Consider the following 20,332-nt stretch of genomic DNA (forward strand, 5'->3'; position numbering starts at 1 on the left):
AATTCTCTCTCTCTCTCTCTCTCTCTCTCTCTAAAAAAAAAAAAGTACTGGAGGAGGTGCTTCAGCAGAGGCAAACAGCACAGCTACGGCAGCTGGTCACCAGGGAACGGGGGCCCAGACATTACCTTGGCCAGAGTGTTGCGGGACGCGCTGATGCCCTCCAACATCACCTTCACGGCCTGGGACAGGGGCTTCTGGGCACCTAACAGCATGCCGGTTTCCATCCCAAACGCTGCCTGGGAGAGAGAAGGGCAAGGTCACGCCTGGGGAGCAGGAGGACAGCAGATTCAGGCAGAACTGGTACCACTGAGCTGGAGGGTCGGCCCTGGGCTGAGGGGTTCTGTGTACCATGTCATCCACTCCTCATGGTGAGAGGTGACAGGTGACAATTCCACGGGCAGTTGTGGGGTTGAGAGCAGAGGGTAACTATTTGATGGACTTGGCTCCCTCCTTGATGGGGCGTGTTGGCCCCGGGTGAGGCCTTCCCTGGGTGTCCTGCCCAGCCTCAGTGAATTGCTGGAACTAATACTGGTGTTGATTCCACTTGCTGCCTCGCATGATCAGTCGCCTGACCTCCTGTCAAAGGGCTGGGCTGGGTCACTGCTGAGTCTGTGTGGCTACCAGCCGGCCACAGGCCCTGGGGGTGCAGAGAGGTGGGTCAGGAGCCAGGCAGCCTCTGCCACCAACCCGCCCAGCTCAGCCGGGCGGCCCCACACCTCTTGGGTCCCGTCTGGAGTTCTCGAGAGCAGTCCCAGCCTCACAGTAGGCTGCTCTGGACATCCAAGGAGTCACAAATATGAAACTCCATGAGAAGGGGTGACCCACCCGTGGGGGCGGGCAGCAGCAGGAAGAGGGAGAGAAAGAGACCTCACCCATGTCCCCCCCAGCCCCCTGGCCTGGCATCACTCATTACCTTGGCTAAGATGTCCATGGTAGCATAGGTCAGCATGTCCTGCATGGACACTGGGGTCTGTCCGTCTGCCTTGGCTTCTAGAATCTCCACCAGCTGCTCGGCCTTCTCGTTGAATGTCTCCATCAAGCTGACCAAGGAGCTGGGGAAACACGTGAGAATCAACGGCCACCAGCCCCACCCAGGAACTGCCCTGTGCCCCTCTCTGCAGGGAGGACACTACAGATGCCGTGAGTGGCCTCCCACCCTCTGGCCTCTCCTCAAGGCCTGGATCACAGGGTGGGGTCACGGTAAGGGAGCTGAGCCTTGGGGTTTCACACCCCCCACCCACCCCTTAGGATGGACACTGTCACTTTGCCCTTGCCTTAGCGGTTTCCTGGGGTCTCTGTCTGCCACTGTGGCCCTCAATTCTGACTTCAAAGGGACATAGCAGCATTGAACCTTTGGGACCTCCTTGAGTCTATGTCACAGCCACCCTGGTCCCCTCCTACCCCCCTCTACAGTGTCCTCTCTCCTTACCTGGCTTGTCCCCAGGCCACCATCCTCAGTCTTTGTTGTCCCATCTCACTCCTGTCCTTGAGCAATCTCAGTGCCCAAGCCTAAGTGGAAATGAGTCCCTAGATGCCATCTGCAGCTCAGAGCTCCCAGCCCCAAGTGCTCCCCGCTGAGAGTTTTACCAAGAGTGAGATTTTATAATTGGTTTTAATATTAATCTGATAGGTATAGGTATTCTTTGTCCTATTCTTAATCTTGAATCATTCCAAATAAAAGTTCTAAAACACTAAAAGGAGAAAATGAGAGGAGGGAAACAAAACAGAGTGGCTTTTACTGAAGAAAGAGAATGGGCTCGTTCTCAGACTTGGCTCCTGCTCAGGACAGGCCTCTGCTGCCCGGCCCTGCCCCTGCCCTGCGCTGCACCTGCCAGGCTGCTCCTGGAAGCCGCCATTGGATTTGGTCCCAGTAAAGTGGGACTCTGAAGCCCCTGCTGCCCCAGGGGAGCCTAACTTCCCAGCTCAGGAGGCAGGGTCTGCCTGAGGCTGGCTTCCACCCCCCACCCTGCCCTCCTGTTACAATGGCTTCTAGTGCCTCGGCCGCCTCGGGGCTATATGCAGGAATCTCCTCAGCCTGGAATCTTCTCCCATTCCTCTCCTCATGACCTTCACCATCTCAAGTCCACCTGGCTCTAGATGGACAGGGTCTCCTGAGCCCCAGCCAGCCCGGCGGAAAGCTCACGGTGAGTCAAGGGCGAGAGACAGGCAGTCAGCATGGGTAATGGATGACCGGGTTGGAAAGATGGGGCTGATCATCCAAGAGAAGGAGATGGAAGGCTGATACCTCCAGAGCACGTCCCCTTCTTCAGCAGTGGCCAGCTCTAGGGCATTAGTCCTCAACACAGGGAGTTGATAGTGAGCAGCCCTGCGTGGCTCCTTTCCTGCCTTTTGGTCACGTAGGCAGGACAGGAAGGTGGGGGAGGGAGGGAAACCTGAGATCTATACAAGGGCAAGACACCTGCGCCCCGACACCAGCTCTGGGTCCCGGCTTCTCTCCAGGGAAGTCCAGCTCTGTCTCCTAAATACACAGGGCCCTCCGTTACAATGGCCCTCTGGTGCCATTGCCCTCTGTGCTTGCCTTGGCATTTCTGGGGTGTTGAATCCTCAACATGGGGGAATGAGGACTGATCCTGACTTTCAAGTCTGATATCAGATGGGGGTTGGCAGGGGTCACCACAAGGTAAGCTCCTCTCACCTCACAGCTTTCTGAGGTGCACTTTCTGTCTCTCTCCTTTCTGGGGGGCAATAATAGGCACTTGTTGGCTAATGAAACATGGTAACTGCAATTCACCCTTCTACAAGACTCAGATGTGAGGGTTCACAGTCTTGGTGGCTCCTAATCACCTGTCCTGTGGGTCAGGCATGTTGAGTTCTGCCAAAGCTGTTTCTTACTGTCCCATCCAGCCTCGGAGTGAGTCTAGTGTCAGTAGACATCTTCCCTTAATCCTGGTTTGCCTTTGGAGACCAACAAAGGGGTGAGACAACTATGAGATTCTGGCTGGGGCCACTCCCCAGTGACTCCCAGTGGGTATCCTACGTGACTGGTTGATTAGGTGGTGCAGAGTGAGAACCTCAGTGACATACACCTCCAGAGAGGGAGCTGCACTCCCCACGAGCTCCTCTCGAGCACGCTTCCCCTCACTGACCGGACTCTAGCGGTTGAGAGAGGGACACTGTACGTGGAGTGGTTCGTAAGGAAGTGCCTGGGTCCCCCTTGTTCACCTATTAAGTCCTTACAAGCCTGTAGGACTTCTCCCCAGTGATGTCTGTGCTCTGCTAGTTTCTTTGGCTGCAAAAAGGGAGGCGTTTTTCAATTCACTTCTTCCATAAACTCCTCAGAGAAAAGGGTGTTAACCTTCTAACAACCACTGTTCTCCTTACCCTCTGGAGATTCCTTTAGCCTGCAGAGCAGAGGCCTATACCCTACTGTAGGTCATTTTTTTATCCTTGGGTCATCACATTTGGAAGTTTAATAGTGGCAGGAGGAGATCATTCATGGCTGCTAAGTGTGAGTCCTCCAGGGTCTCTGGTGTGCAATAAAACAGAGACCCTCACATCCTCACCAGCGAGGCACCAATAAATCCAACAGAACCAGGGAGAGAGAGACGGGTTTGCTGACTGTCAGAAACTCATTTAGGGAGATGTCCCTAATGAAATGGACAATTTTCTCTGGCGCAGGAGACTGAGTTCTGTTTTCTCAGAGCTTCATTCTTAACAATTCTGTCAGGTTCACCACTAGACTGCACACTGAAAACCTGGGATAAGTTTGGCCTGCAGACATGCAAGAAAAAGTGCCTCATTTTCTTCTGCCACTAAGGCCTGGGAGATGACCTAATCACAGTGGGAAAATGGAGATGTCTTATAATTTTCTGCATCCAAACCTGGCCTGACTACCAATTGGGGAAATGGAAAAGAGTCTCCAAAGGACACATAAACTATAGCACCACACCTTCAGAGACTAATTTTACAAAAGGAAAAAAAATATTAAAGTACCCTATGCATGAGGTTTTTCCTCTCTTCTCCTTAGCTTTCCAACTATCTTTATCTCTCCAAGGCTTGCAGAGGTCATATCCAAAACCAGTTTGAGACAAAAGGGGAAAAAGGTGTCACTTTTAAATTCAAGGCACTGTAGTACCTAAATGGCTGTCTTATCTGCTCTTGTACTCTACCACCTGCTTTCTTAACAAGTTCCTCCCTAAACACTATAGCACAGGGAGAAAAATGGAATGATCTCATACATACAAGTCTTATTTACCTTAAAAATCTTTACTTGAGGATTTCAGCACTCTCATTCTCTAAATATCTGGACCAATTCTAATCTGACCCAAAAGTGCACTCTAATCTGATAAAGATGTTCTGCATGCTCCCTTACTAGAATAATTATGGCTGTGTCATTTTTTTAGAACTCCTGCATATTCCAAATTTTTGAGCTCATGATTTTATTGTGAATTCATATTTGATCCTGAATGTCTAAATTGATATATTTTTCTGATCAGTATTATTTTATCTAGCTATAGAGATTTTTACACTCTTTATTCAGAGGCCAATTTTTCAAGAGTTAGCTTTTAAATAGAGGGGAAATTTTTCCTTTCATAAAATCCGAAGAAGAACATAGACATGGTGACATTGTGAATAAATCCAATAGCCACTGAGGACAAGTGGCCACTTAAACCTTTGATTTCAGTGTCCACCATGTCTGTCAGACTTTGCACCTATCATTTCCAACTGTATAAGACTGCCCTATATTTAAGTCATAATGCAAAGGTCTGATAAGCTCTATTTTAATTTCTAGTAGGTTACATCTAATAGAGGCTTTAATAGACATCTTTAGCATTGTCTCCTACCTGTGGAGATGTACCTACAAAAGGCTACAAGATCTTTGTTTTCTGTCTGTGTGTGCACACCTGTGTATTATATTATTGTGTCTACTTATGTGCTTTTGTCCATATATCAAGTGCATGTTATTGAAATTGGCATATAAATAAATGAGCACTCATAAATTAAAATTTAAATGACAAATAGATTCAAATACATTTTAGTTCATGTGACTTAAAAAAAAGAAGTTCAATTTAAATTCATGAACCCATGAGAGTAAAAATGTCTTTAAAATTACTGGCTCACAAGTTTTTCTAGGTGATCAGACAATTAATATGGTGTTGGTTTGTATAAAATATCTAGAATGTAATATCCATTGTTTCTAGGATTTTTCTTCAACAGGGAAGAGATGGCTAATACTGTTAACTACACTTGTCTGATATCTTGGTTTTACAGCTAAAAATGAATAAATTATATTTAATATCAATGGGATTAATCTTCATAAATGATCTCATATATACTAGAGGAGACATCGGATTAATTTGCAAAGTTAAAATGCTAAAACATTGGGCTGGGGTCATGGCTCAGTGACAGAGTGCTTGCCTGGCATGTGTGAGGCACTGGGTTCAAGTCTCAGCACCACATAAAATAAATAAAGAACGGTATTGTGTTCATCTACAATTAATTTTTTTTAAAAAATGCTAAAACATCAACTGCTAAATATAAAATCAAATATTCTTGACTTCTTAAATTCCGTAATACATTTAAACATTATATTCATATATTTAAACATCAATCATTTCTGTGTCTTCACTAAAAACAAGGTTATTAAGAGTTAAGATTCGGGCCGAGTTGTAGCTCAGTGGTAGAGTGCTTGCCTTGCATGCATGAGGCCCTGGGTTCAATCCTCAGCACCACATAAAAATAAATAAAAACAAAGATATCATGTCCATCTACAACTAAAAAAAAAAGAGAGAAAGAGAGTTAAGATTCTATCAGCCAGGCATGGGGGTAGTGGCTTGGAGTTGAGAGATGAGGATCACAAGTTGAAAGCCAGCCTCAGCAAAAGCAAGGTGCTAAGCAATTCAGTGAGACCCTGTTTCTAAATAAAATACAAAATAGGGCTGGGGTGTGGATCAGTGGTCAAGTACCCCTGAGTTCAATCCATGATACCCCCCCAAAAAAGAGATTGAATCAGGTATAATTTTATATACACAGGATTCAGTTAGGTTTCATCTAAAGTATTATAAAAACAGAATTTCATCTTATTAAAATGGAGTAATTTGTCTAAATTCAGAAATTTTATAAGGATTGTTTCAGAATATAAATTTTTAAAAGGGTCAATAATTAAGAAAGAAATATAAGAAAATTTTAGGTATGGAAATATATTTTAATATTAAAAGTAAAAGAAAAATAAATGCTTTTGAATGAGAAATTCTTTATGTGGTAAAATTAAAAGTTGCAGAATGTCTAAGTAAGTTGCACAAAATTTGTGGAGGGTAAATCTCAAAAAGTTTGTGTAACTAAGTTGGCTATAATTAGCACAATCAGTTAAAGTTTTCAAGATTATTTCCTAAGATCAAATATTAGTGTGCTGATATAAACCAAAGTTTAATCTTCTAAGTGGTGAAGTAACAAGGATTTCTTAACACATTAATCTGCTTTTACACTACAAGATAACTTCTTGTGTCTGATAAGTTTTGTTATTTAGAGAAAATAGTCTTAAAGGAATTTGGGGTTGTACAACTCTGGTTAAACAACTACTATTATTTTAGAATATTGCACTATACTACAGATTCTAAATTTTTCTTTAAAAGCTACACTTGGTTAATATAAAAACATCAGTGTAGTTGTGGTGTTATTGTTGGCTTCTTTGTATACTAGATGTATCATGTCTTCCAAGTATACAAACCTTTAAAATATACGGTTTAGAAGAATATTTTGTCAAGCTGGTATACCTTGAACTTTAGTTTGGGGATTATAAAAATTATATTTCTTGCCGGGCATAGTGGCACACACCTGTAATCCCAGCAGCTCAGGAGGCTGAGACCAGAGGATCATGAGTTCAAAACCAGCCTCAGCAATGGCAAGATACTAAGCAACTCAGTGAGACCCTGTCTCTAAAAAAAATTCAAAATAGGGCTGGGGATGTAGCTCAGTGGTTGAGTGCTCCTAAATTCAATTCCTGGTACAAAAAAAAGTTTCTTGGTTCATAACTATTATACAAACTAAATATGTTCTTATTCTTGTCAATTTCATTTTGTATTTTCCCTGTAAACTTTATAACTATTGTCTGTTAATGCCTTACACAGGCACAACTTCTAATATAATAACCTGTTAATTTGAGATAATAGGTCATCATCTATAGGACTGACAAGATGTAGGGCTAACTTCCAGTACTAATACTGACCCAGTTAAATGGAAGGAGTAAATAACTGTAAAGTTATAGTCATTAAAGTCAAAACCCAGTTCTCATACTTTAAGTGTGATCAAACTGGCCTGCTAGATATTGGAAAATTATATTATAAAAATTATATTTTGAAAACCAAGACTTGGAGATTAAAGTTAAGGAAATAAACTTCCAAGAAAGAAAACAACCAATATTTGGCTCTTGCTCTCTGGAGTCAGCTTGAACCTAAGGACTGAGGGGACTTCTTTCTCTAAGGGCTTTGCAACTCTGGGTCACATGACCTCCCAATCAAGGAGATTCATGAGACCCTGGAGACCAGAAAGCCAACCAGGGTGCATGCTGCAGAGAGGAAGGTCATTGGAGAGGAAAACATCCCTGATCAGCTTGAACCTAAGGACTGAGGGCACTTCCAAGGGAAGCCACATGTGGTCAACAAGACCCTGACCCCTCCTGGCAGATGGCATTAGAGTTGCTAAGAGGCTGCTCTCAAATTCCCAATAGTGACCCCCTGAGGAAACTCAGCTGACCCTTAACAATAGATAGGAGCAAGGCAAAATTGACCAGCTTGGTCTTAAACATATAGAAAAAGAAGTTATCACCAAATGAGCCATACCTGGGCATTTAAGAGAAAAGAAATAGTTCTCTGAATGCAACCTAAGTTGTACACTGTTACAGCCCCACCAAGAGTATGTAAGGCTGGAGGCTAGGGGAGTAGGAAAGAAGGATTCTTACACGAGAGTGCCTGAGAAGAGACTATCAGAGTCAGAAGCTTTTTAAAGTCAATTTAAAACCCACAAATTATAGGATTGGGGCCCATAGTGCACTGGTAGAGCACTTGCTTAGCATGTGTGAGGCACTGGGTTTGATTCTCAGCACCTCATATAAATAAACAAAGGTCCATTGACAAGTAAAAATAGTTTTAAAAAACCCAAAAATCTTCCTAACCTCCCACATAGGCAGGCTTTATCTGTGTCTGCTAGTATGATTATCTAGCCCTAAGTGACATAAATAAAGGGATCTCTACTAAACACAGGTTATGTCAATAGAAAGGTACTTTACAAAATTTAGATGACTTTAGGTATCTTAGCTACATCTTATGGGGGCATCTATGACATTATAAAAACTAAGTGTGTGTTTGTATTCCTGATAACTCTGACAGATAACTAATATCCTAAAGATTTGCACTCCCAAGTAGAGGCCAAGTCCTCACTGGCCTTGCCATGGGAACAACTTCTTAGCTCTTAAACCTCCTGGTGAAGAAAATGTGCTGGTCTCTCTTACCCAATCATCATATTCACTTATTTTACATTAATCTCATCCAGAACCCATGTCTTCTTGTTCCTCTCATAGAAGCGCCCACCTCCCAGATGACTTTACAACCTGTTCTTTCTGAACCAGACTTTTACCTTTCAACTGACCCCAAATAGTCCTAAAGGGAAACCCAAACTGCTTGCTCCATGTTGCTCCCTCCCGGCCTGGAGAAGCCAGAGTGGTCATCACCCATTTCTCCTTACAGCAGTAAGGGTTCCCTTGATCGGAGGGGGGATGAGACAAGGGCAGAAGACAGGCAGTCAGCATGGAGAATGGATGACTGGGTTGGAAAGATGGGGGCTGGTCACCAACAAAAAGGAAATGGAAGGCTAACACCTCAGAGCACATCTCTGCTCTCAACTGTTACTCACCCCTCCAGGAATAGCTCCTCCCAACAGGAGGAGTGGCCAGTGAGCATCCCCAGGGGGCTCTTTTCCTGCCTTTTGGTCACATAGGCAAGATAGGAAGTAGGGGAGGAAAGGAAACCTGAGCTCTATAAAGGGGCAAGGCACACACCCCTCCCAGAGACACCAGCTCTGGTCCTGCCTTTTTTCCAGGGAAGTCCAGCTCTGTCTCCGAAGAAGTCCAGCTTTTCTCTGGTGTTGAATTGTCAACACCGGGGGAATGAGGACCCGATCCTGATTTTCCAGACCTGCATCAACAGCACCCTGGAGCTTCTCTTCATAATGCTTACACTGTTTGCAAGTACACATTCATTTGCAAGATAATTTGTACTCCTCTTTTGAAAAAAAAAAAAAAAAAGAAAGTCCATTTCAGCTGACTTTTGAGCTATTGTACCAATGCTGAATCCCTTGCAGCTACCGTAGAGAGAGAAGGTCCCCCTGGAGGGCTGGTTGTCCTCACCCCCTTGACTTTCATAGAAAGGATTACGACCAGGATCTCCCGGCCAAAGTAAAATTTAGAAAAGCAGAAACTGGCAACATACCCTCACACCCTCAGTACAAACACGCACTGGTTTCTACATCATGACCATGTGGGCATCGTCTGCTCAGATCCACGTCCACCTCCTGTCCTCACGAGGGCAGGGACCACACCACCCTGGCTCTTGGTACAGTGACCTTTGTGGAGTGGAAGCCTCCCAGCCCGTGCCACCATTCTCGCTTCTGGGGAAGCGAAGCCACCAGCTGACCCCCCGACACGCTCTTGCACCCACAGGCCCACCTGGAGGGCACAGGAATCAGGAATGGGGCGCCCTCTGCTCCTCGTTCCTAGGATAGAAGCACTCACTGAGCATGAGGGGGCATGAACCAGCCTCAGAGGGGGCCTCCCAGCTGGGCATCAAAGAGGGGCAGGCATTCCCCTGAGGGGCACACTGAGACAGAGGGAAGGACAGGAGCAAGGGCAGAGATGCCAGCGAGGTCAGTGTATCTAGGAAGCTGGGGCAAGCAGAGGCCAAGGCCCCAAGGGTTCAGGGGCACACTGAGGGTGGGTGGGGTCTGCCCTTGGTCTTCTGGTGATAGGGAGCCACTGAAAGTCTCAGGGTTGGGGAGCGGCATGGCACACCTGAGTCCTGGCACAACCTCTCCTCCTTGGAGAGAAGCACAGATATATCTTGCTGTAAAAAACTTTGCATGGGGCTGAAGATGTGGCTCAAGCAGTAGTGCACTCATCTGGCATGGGCGGGGCGCTGGGTTCAATCCTCAGCACCACAAACAAATAAAATAAAGACATTGTGTCCACCGAAAACTAAAAAATAAATATTAAAAAATTCTCTCTCTCTCTCTCTCTCTCTCTCTCTCTCCCCCCCCACCCCGCTCTCTCTCAAAAAAAAAAAAAAAAAAAAAACCACAACTTTGCATGAAGAAGATGCTCACTAAATATTGGCTAACCACACAGATCAGTGACTAAATATTGTCAACTGTCCTGCTGTCCTTTTTGTCCAACATTTTAAAAAACAAATGATGAAGGCATAAAACAGCTAAACTTTTCTGTGATCATATCTTTCTTTTCATTTTAAAATACTTCCATCTTACAATAATAAAATCTTTAGCTGGCATTTAAAAAAAATATATATCTCCAGGGCAGTGAGGAAGTTCATCCGAGAAGGAAGAGCTGGGGTGTGGCTCAGCAGCAGAGCACTTGCCTAGCGCATGTGAGGCCCTGGGTTCAATCCTCAGCACCACATAAAAATAAGTAAATAAAATAAAGGTATCATGTCCAACTATAACTAAAAATCATATTTAAAAAAAGAGAGAAGGAAGAGAGGAGAAGGGAGGGCATCGAGGAGCCACAGAGGGGTCTAGGAGAGGCCGCTTCCAGCTCCCAAGGTTACGAATCCCAGAGTGAATTCACAGAGGGGAACTGGAGGACTTCGCCTTCACCACAGAGCCAGGTTCACACGGTGATCAGCACCAAGATGATCACCATCAGCCTCCTGATGCCAGCCTGGAGAAGGACACAGCATGTACCCGAGCTGACCACACAGATCAGCGACAGACCCAAGCTGGAGGGCTATCTGCAAAACTGGCCTGCAGTGTAGAAAGGCAGGAGGTCAAGACGAGACCCAGAAGGGCCCCAGAATGCAGAGGCTAAGGGTCAAGGCTAGGAAATACAAGGAATGCACCTGAACTGGGCCCCAGTCGAGGCCAAACAGCTGGGTTGGCATGGACGACAGAATCTGAGCGTGGTTGGGATGTGAGAGGACGCATGTAGATTAATACAGATTTTCCTCATTTTAATAATCTAAGTGTAGGCACAGTCATTGTCCTTAGAAAGGTCCACACAACTATTTAATGGCATTCAGTGCATGTCTCTGACTTACCCTCAAATAGTGTGATGTGTGCATTGCATAAAAATACAGAAACATATATACACATCCAAGAAGGAGTGATCTATACATTTTATACAGACATATGTAGATAGAGAAGAAACTGTAAGGCAAATAATGATTTTTTAACAATAGACAAGTGAATCTTGGTTAAAAAAAAAAAAATCCAGAAGTCCCGTATACTATTAGGGTAATTCTTCTATAAATTTGAAATTATGTCAAACAAAAGATTGTTTTCCTCAAAATGTTAAACATAGAGTTCCCGGATTACCCAGAGATTCCACTGGGTATGAAATATGTATCGACACAGTGACTACAGAAAAGTCCACAGCACTGTTATTCATAACAGCAAAAGGCAGAAATAACCCAACGTCCCCACCTGAAGAACGAATAAGCAGCACAAGATACATATGCAAAGGAATATTAGTCAGCAACAAGAAGGAACGAAGCACGGATATCAACAGGCACCAGGGAGTGAGCTTCCGGGCAGGAAGAAGCGCGTGTCTGGGACTCCTTTGGGATGCAATGTCTGGAATGTGAAGACCCACGAAGTCAAAAAGGAAGCAGTGGGTGGGGTATTGGGGAGAAATGGGGAGTGACTGCTTGGGGTGATGGAACCACTAACTGCAGTGGCGACGGCTGCCTGAGTCTATGAGTGTGGTGAAACCACAGTTAAACATGCGAAGTAGGCGAGTGGTACAGAATATGAACCAGTTCTTGAAAACAGAAAACATCACCCAAAAATAAGTGAATAAAAGCTAAAATGAATGAAAGGAGCAGCCCAAACAAGGAGTGAAGAGATCTGGGTGAGTTCCTGGAGAAGGGGGACCTGTCTCTGGCTGCATGGTCATTCTGCCCTTGACCTTCCCAAGCCCCTCAAGCATCTTTCTCTGCCCCACACCCAGTCACCAGTCTGGCTCTCCCTGTCCTCCCTGTCCTCTCTCCCTTCAGCAGGGTGAGGCCCGTGGGTGGAGACTCCCTTCCTGAGGACTGCTGTGCTGTGACTGCCCCAAGCCCATTGCCATCGCCAGCTGCACTCACCTCCGGCTGAAGGCCAGGTCCATGACTCTCCGCTGCTTGTGCCAACGCTCATAGTCACATTCGGACACCAAGCCCTGGCCAAATAGTCTGTGGGAGACAGAAACTTGATGCAAGACCAGGGTGTGTGGGTAGTAACTGTGTGGTGTGCATGGGTCACCTACGGGGCCGTGAGAAGGTCCTGGGACACACCGTGAGGGCACCAATTGTGCCACAATAAAAATGTGTAGCGCTCAGGTAATAGGCATGGCCTGGCACCCCACAAGTGCCACAATATCACACATCTATTAGAAATAAGACACAGGGGATTGTGTGTCCCAACCTTCACAACCCCACACTCCCAGGAAAGAGCAATGACAAGAGCAAGGACACCATGCACAGACATCCCCTGTGCCTGCCTGTCAGTGCCACCTCAGCCCTAGGGAGTCCCTGTGCTCCCAGCGGAGGCCCTCCCGCCCCTCAGCTCCTTACCTCTCACCAAACACGGTCTGGATGGCGCGGTACATCTTGGAGTCCTTGTTGTACTTGGTTGACATCAGGAACTTCTAAACATCCCCAAAAAACCAACATAAGCTGAGGTACCCATGAGAGGCTGCAAAGGGCCCTCCTGAAACATGCCCCAGAGCCTTGGCATCGGCTGAGCGCCAGCCCTGCTGGAAAGCTCCACACACAGCGTCTCTCGCAAGCCCTCATCCAGTCACTGGGGAGGGCAGTCTTGAGGCCACAGCAATGCCTGGGGACGGGGGATGAGGGAAAGGGGGTCCAGAGGGGCTGAGCCATCTTCCATCCCAGCTGTGGGGTTCCTCACTCCAGTGCCACACTCAGGACCCCACGCCACCCCCCGTTCCCGAGCAGCCCCACGGAAGGCGCAGGCGGCTCTGACCCCAGGGTGGGAAGGGGAGAGCCTGGGGGGCTTCAGGTCACAGGAGAGACACTGGCACAGATTCAGACTTGCAGCCCCAAGCAGCCCCAGAGGCCGAGGAAAACCTCCTGGAGGCACAGCCAGCTGTCCCCAGGAGCTGGCTGGTAGCCATGGCAACATCAGCCAGCAGCTGGGCGGCAGCACAGGCCAGTGGTGAGCAGCGTGGGCCCGGATCTGCCAGTCTGAACTGGGATCTGGGCCCACATCCCTGCATGAATGCTGTGGACTCCATGACCCTGGCTGGGTTACTCCGTCCCCTGCCCCTCAGTGTCCCTGTCTTATAAGATGGGCTCAGAGTGCCTGCCCTCTGGGGCTGCTGCGCAGGGAACTGGGTGTGCAGGCGGGGTGCTCAGCACGCACCAGGTGTGAACCAGCACCCTGCGGCTCACCCTCAGACCCAGGTCGTGGAGCTGAGGGTTAGAACTGGCCACGGTCACACTCATGGAGGACACGGGACTTGAACTCAGGCAAGTTGCTGCAGGGCAGGTGAGAAAGGCTGGCATGTGGCTGAGGGCAGTGGGGGCCAGGCACATTCCACAGAGGGGTGTGGAGTGGGGAGGGGTGTGGACGCCACAGAGCCTGGACCCCGAGAGCTGCCCTCTCCGATGCCGAGCTTTGCCCTGTGGCACCAGGAGGCAGTCAGGCTGCTTCTCTACTGGAAATCAACCCAGGGCTGCCACCTTCTGTGATTCTAGCTCCTGGGGTGGAATGTTGATTTTTTAGCTGAAAGAAAACCCCAGAGATGACTGACTTCACATAAAGAGCCATATCCCAGGAACCCTGAGCCCACCCCAAACACTGTCATTTATAAGCTGAGCTCTGTCATCAACCCCTCTGTCACCTGGCCCTGGAGTAAATAAAAGCCCACCTCCTGTCCCTGCTCAGAGATCCCTGGGCTCCTGAGGTCCCTGGCCCATCCGAATCTGAACCAGTCCCTGCTTCCAGGGCAGGACAGCTTCAGCATGGGCTCCAATCAACGTCCCCACTGCCTGGCGTCTCCCAGGGCCTGCTGTCCTCGGGCTAGGGACCCTGTGGTTGCCCGCTGAGCAGAGCTCTGGGCCGGGGCATGCTCAGGAAGGCACGAGCTCTTTTTGCCTCTTCTCTGATGCACACCAGCCCAGGAGGCAGTAAGGGTTCCAGACCTGCCTCCTGCCAGATCAGAAAACAGGGCAGAAATGTGTGACACGTCTGTTTTCCGACACCATTTTGAGACAAGCAGGACAGGACTGTGAACCAAAGGAGGGAGGAAAAAAAGATGTAGGCCTTATGACCTGGTGTTTACCCAGCTTTCACCTGGAGGCAATTCCAGGACAATGACACTAAAAGAAGAGACCTAAATACAGTCCATCAGCCTTGCCAAGTTGCACACAGAGCTCAGAGTCCAGGAAGGCCAAGGGAAGCTGGAATTTATAAGACAAAGAACCGAGAGGAGCAATGCCCAAACGAGCTCCATGCATGGGGTCACCAGAGTGTTTGATGACCACCAGTACATCTGTTGGGGACACCATGAGGCTGGGCCAAAGCAAATTCTGAGAAGAGGAGGATTATCACACAACTACAGGCTGGGCAATTCCCAGAGCTTAAACAGAGCCAAGAATCACTCAAGTACCCACCGGCCAGAGTAGACACGTTTCCAACAGGAAGACTTCATTAAAGCCCTGGGAGAGTCACCGTTTAGCAATAGGAATAACGTGGCCCTGGAGTAAAAGTCAACTCTGTAGCCATCAATCAATACCTTAACGCAAGCTGAGAAAGGATCAAATTGATCTGCAAGTTACTTTACCATCTGTCTGAATGAAGTCCAACAATTTTTAAAGGAAGAAAGCAAAAACATAGATTTTCTTAAAAACAGAGTCTTCTTCTGTTGCCCAAGTGGGTCTTGAACTCCTGGGTTCAAGTGATTCTCCTGCCTCTTGAGTAGGTGGAACTACAGGTAAATGCTACCATGCTTGGCTCTTGAAACAAAATGTAATGCTCAACAATGAAAAATCCATAGTGTAACAAGGGTGATGACTACGCCACTGCGTTTTACACCATCTTATCCAGTATTAGCTTTACTTTGCCACGGGGTAAAGTTGTTCTTTGTCTTTCCCTTCCTACCAACTCTGGTCTCCAAATGGAACTCTGTAACAACACTGGCCGTAGTCAATTTAAAAAAAAAAAAATAGAAAAGTCAAAAAAGAGGGAAGTCTGGCCTATACCCAGGCCTAGACATGATAAATTTGATAGAATGGTCCAGCAGAACTTTAAACACCAGTTGAAATATTATAAATATATTCTAATTGCCTAAAAAAATTAGAAAAAAAAAACTTGGAGGATTTAAATACTACTACACACCAACATATTCAAAGAATCCACATACCCAAGAAGTTCAAAGAATCCCAAGTAGAACTGATACAAAGGAGCTGGGCACAGGGGCACACACCTGTAATCCCAGTAAACTCTGGAGCCCTGAAGCAGGAGGATCATGAGTTCAAGGCCAGCCTAGGCAACTTAGCAAGATCATGTCTCAAATCAAATAAAATCAAATCAAATCAAGTAAGGGCTTGAAAGTAGCAGCCCTGTGTTGATTTACAGTAGAGAATCAGCCTGACTGCCTCCTGGTGCCCACAGGGCAAAGCTCAGCATCGGAGAGTACCTCTTTGGTGTGCTTGCCTAGCATGCATGAAGCCCTGGGTTCAATTCTTAGTACCACAAATAAATAAACACACAAAAAAAGGACCTACAGGCAGATCATAATTCAATTGCTAAAGTGATAAAGAGAAAGTCATAAAAACAGATAGGCAGAGATGAAGTGGCAACTTGAAGATAGATTGATATAAATTAAAGATGATATTATCAATCCTAGGATGACCACTGAGAGAGAACGCGAAAAAGCCAATAGCAGAGATAAAACAGAATACTAAACTGTACCTGATCCAAAGAAGGCAGAAAAGGAGGAAGGGGAGACAAACAACAGACGAACACACAGAAAACAAACAGGAACACGAGGGACTTAAGCCTAACTGTAAAAATAATTACATTAAACATAAATGCCCTCAAGCGCTCCATTTAAAGGTAGAGACTGTCATACCATATACAACCGCAAGAACTCAACTATGAGCTACCTATGAGACACCCACTTTAAATCCAGAACCCCAAGGGTTAATAGTAAAGAGACACCGCCAGGTGACAACAAGCAGAAGAAAGCTGAAGTGGCTGTACTGAAGCAGAGAAGAGGCACTCCAGGCAAAGAGCACTCCCAAGGGTAAAAACAGACATTTCCAAGAATAAAGGGGTCAATTAAAAAAAAACTGGTGTTTAAATTCTGCTGGACCATTCTATCACATTTACTGTGTCTAGGCCTGGGTATAGGCTAGACTTTCCTCTTTTTTTGACTTTCCTATTTTTTTTTTAATTGACCCCTTTATATTCAAAGAGGTCAGTCCTTCATGGAGACATCATCCTACTAAATGCATACGTACTGGATAACAGAACACCAAAATACATGAAGTAAAACAGGTAGGACTGAAAGTTGAGACAAACTCATGACTTTGATTGGAGGGTCCAAGACCCCACACCCAGTAATTGTCAGAACAGTTAGAAAGAAGTTGGAGGATTTAAATACCACTACACACCAAGTTGATGTAATTAACATTGCTAAGACACTATTCAGCAATTATGAAATATGCATTCTTTTTAAGTATTTGTAAATGTTTATCAAAATGGACCATATGCCAGGCCCTAAAACAAATTTCAATGAATTTAAAAGAATTGAAATCACAATGAGTATTTTCTCTGATCTTATAAAACTAAATTAGAAACCAATAACAGAAAAATATCTTGAATATCCAGTAATATTTAGAAATGGAATAACACACATCTAAATAATCCATGGTTCAAAGAAGAAAGCACAAGAGAAGGTTAGAAAATATTTTGAATTGAATTAAAATGAAAATATGACCTACTAAATTTGTATTAAGACAGTTCCCTTTAAGTATTTATTTTATAGGTTTTTTTTCCCTAATACTTTTATTTTGTTGATTTAGGTTTTTTTTTTTTTAATGTGGTACTTGGGATCAAACCCAATGCCTCACACTCTACCAATAATGAGCCACAACCCCAGCCCTTAAGTGTTTCTTTTGAAAAACAAACAAATGATTTAAATCAATGATATAAACTCTCACCTTAAAAATTAGAACAAGAACAAATTAAACCAAAATTAGTAGAGGAAGAAAATGATAAAAACCTGAAATCAGTAAATTAAAAAATGGAAAAACAATAGAGAAGTTGATAAAGCCATAATGGTTCTTTGAGCCACTCATTCATTTGCCTTGTAGACTGATCAAGAAGTAAAAGAAAACCCAAATGACTATTCTCAGGAATGAAGGAGGGGACATCACTACAGATCCTACAGACATTAATAAGATGAGTAAATGTCATGAATGCCTTTGTACCAATTATTCTGACAACTTAAATGAAATGGACAATTCCCTGAAATACATGAATTACCAAACTCAAGAAAAAAACAACAAAAAAAAATCAGAATGACCAAATGTCAATTAAATAAACTGAGAAGGAAATCCTGATACCTGCTACAATATGGGTAAACCTAGGGGATGTTATGAAAGCAAAATAAACCAATCTCAAAAGAACCAAAATTCTATGAGTCCACCTAGATGAGGTGCTGCAGTTAGTCAAATTGATAGAGGCAGTAAGTGTGGTGCTGGGTGCCAGGAGCTGGGGTAAAGGAAAATGGAGATTTATTGTTTAATGAGTACAGAGCCTCAGTTTGGGAAGATGAGGAAGTTCTGGAGTTGGGTGATGGTAAAGAATGCACAACAATGTGAAGGTACTTAATGTCCCTGAGCTGTACACTTAATTAAAACTGTAAATTTAGCAAGGTATGGTGGTGTGCAATTGCAACCCCAGCTACTGGGGAGGCTGAGGCAGAAGGATTGCAAAGTCAAGGTCAGTCTGGGCAACCGAGGGAGACCCTGTTTCAAAATAAAAATTTAAAAAGGCCTGGGGATGTGGTTTAGTGGTTGGACATGTTTGCCTAACATGGGCAAGGCCCTGGCTACCAATACTAAAATAAATTATGCATTTTATGTTATATTTTATTTTATTTTTTTTAATTCTTTTTTTTAAAGAGAGAGAGAGAATTTTTTAATATTTGTTTTTCAGTTCTCGGCGGACACAACATCTTTGTTTGTATGTGGTGCTGAGGATCAAACCTGGGCCGCACGCATGCCAGGCGAGCACGCTACCACTTGAGCCACATCCCCAGCCCGTGAGGCTGGCTTTGAACTAGTAATCTCCTGCCTCACTCTCTGGAGCCCCTGGGATTACAGGTGTTCACCACCATGCCTAGCGAAATGTTTAATTTCTCAAAATACAAACAAAACTTCCCTTAAAGCCAAGTCTAGATCCATGGCCCCACTGGTGAATTCTATAGAACATTAAAGAAAATAGTAATACCATTCTTATGCAAATTCTTAAAAAAAAAAACAGAGGAGGGATTACCACTTCTGACCTCCTTGAGTCTGGTATTAACCTGATACCAATACTTGATAAAGGCACTACAAGAAAGTAAATACAAGAACAAAAAAAACCTGAATTTAGAAAAATAAGCCTTAACATATCATGACCAGGAATGCAAGGTTTGTTAATACTTGAGTATCAGTTGCCACACTCACATAATGCACCATACTAATATACACCTGCAAGTATCGTGAAAGTCTCTATGCATGTTCTTGGTCGCATACTTTAAAAACTCTTAAACTATGTCTGTGAAATTGAGCTTTTTTGAAAATAATCTTTGACCTTCTGTTAGTAACACCATGGTTGTTCAGCCTGTCTCCTGAAGTATGCCCAAAGTTAGGGTTAGGGTATTGCTCAGGGGTAGAGCATTTACCCAACACATTTGAGGCCTTGGCTTCAATCCCCAGCACCACAAAAACAAAACAAAGCAAAACCCCACTAACACCACATGTTGTATTTCGCCCCTCACCGCGGCCACGCTGTGTCATAGCAGTATATCTGAACATCCACTCTGAAAAATAACAGTGCCAACACTAACTGAGCAAATGGCATGTGCCTGGCATGGGCCCCATGGTTCCAGCCCACTGTTCAAGAGAGGCAACATCCTTGTTTTATAGATGAGGAATCAGGCCCAGAATGAAGTCACTTGTCCTAGGTCCCACAGCCAGCCAGCCACAGAGCCCAGATTTGAGCCTGGTTTGGCCAACTCCAAAGCAGATGATGGGTATTCATTCTTTATTCCTACATGGTACAGACTAATGCCATCTGTCTCGGTTTCCTCATCTCTAAAATGGGGACTAATAAGAGCCCCCACCCCGTGAAGATGAAATGGGTCAACAGTGATGGAGTACCTAGCAAAGTACCTGGCACACAGTAAGCACTGCTTGGGTATCTTAGAAGCTTCGTGTTAGGCAAATCCACCCAAATTTGATTCTCATCAGAGAGCTTCAAGGTAGGGTTAAAATTGCTGCCTCTTTAGATGAAGAACTGAGGCCAAGAAAGGCAAATTCACTACATTTTAACCAGATGGATCAAATTCCCAGCCCAAACAGGAACAGCAGAGTCCCCTCCCGCTCCATGTGCCCATGGCAGTGCTTGGAGGTGGCCCCAGTGGTGGCCTCTTTCTAAGAGGCCCCCCCTTTTGGATCCTTGGGAGAACAGCCCGAATGCATCTGGCTCTGGAGCGGTCCTCCTCGTCCCTGGGACCAGGTTTCACTCCCCCAACCCAGGGAAAGGGAGGGAGCTGCCCTGGAAACCACACCCTCCCTACCTTGACTGACTCAGGGCTTGTGACGATGACCGAGGTTTTGTGGAAGACGTTGACACGCACAACAGGTCCGTACTTCTTAGCCCTGGAAATCAGAGTGACCAGAAAGAGGCTGTCAACCATCAGAGATGTGCCCCTCAGCCCAGCCTCAGCCCAGGGGGTGCCTACTGCCAGGGGAAACAGAAGCATCCCGTCCCACAAGGTGCTCAGCACAGGGCAGGAGAAGAACCCCGTGCTGGGGGTCCGGAGGCCTGGGGGTGAGGCTCTGCTCCTGCCCAACCAGGGCTGAGTCACATC

General features: G+C 45.6%; 1 protein-coding gene across 1 annotated transcript in view; it reads right to left on the reverse strand.

Annotated features, from left to right (window-relative positions):
* Cyp46a1 (cytochrome P450 family 46 subfamily A member 1) overlaps positions 1-20,332 on the reverse strand; it is a 37,716-nt gene that overhangs the window by 10,818 nt on the left and 6,566 nt on the right. Inside the window, exons 3-7 of the mRNA XM_026399430.2 lie at positions 20,039-20,120; positions 12,795-12,868; positions 12,327-12,413; positions 914-1,052; positions 126-236 (exon numbers count right to left, since the gene is read on the reverse strand). Coding sequence (XP_026255215.2) covers positions 126-236; positions 914-1,052; positions 12,327-12,413; positions 12,795-12,868; positions 20,039-20,120 — 493 coding nt within the window. The remainder of the gene's footprint in view (positions 1-125; positions 237-913; positions 1,053-12,326; positions 12,414-12,794; positions 12,869-20,038; positions 20,121-20,332) is intronic.

The sequence above is a fragment of the Urocitellus parryii genome, chromosome 6, assembly GCF_045843805.1.
Source record: "Urocitellus parryii isolate mUroPar1 chromosome 6, mUroPar1.hap1, whole genome shotgun sequence".
NCBI classification, from domain to species: Eukaryota; Metazoa; Chordata; class Mammalia; order Rodentia; family Sciuridae; genus Urocitellus; species Urocitellus parryii.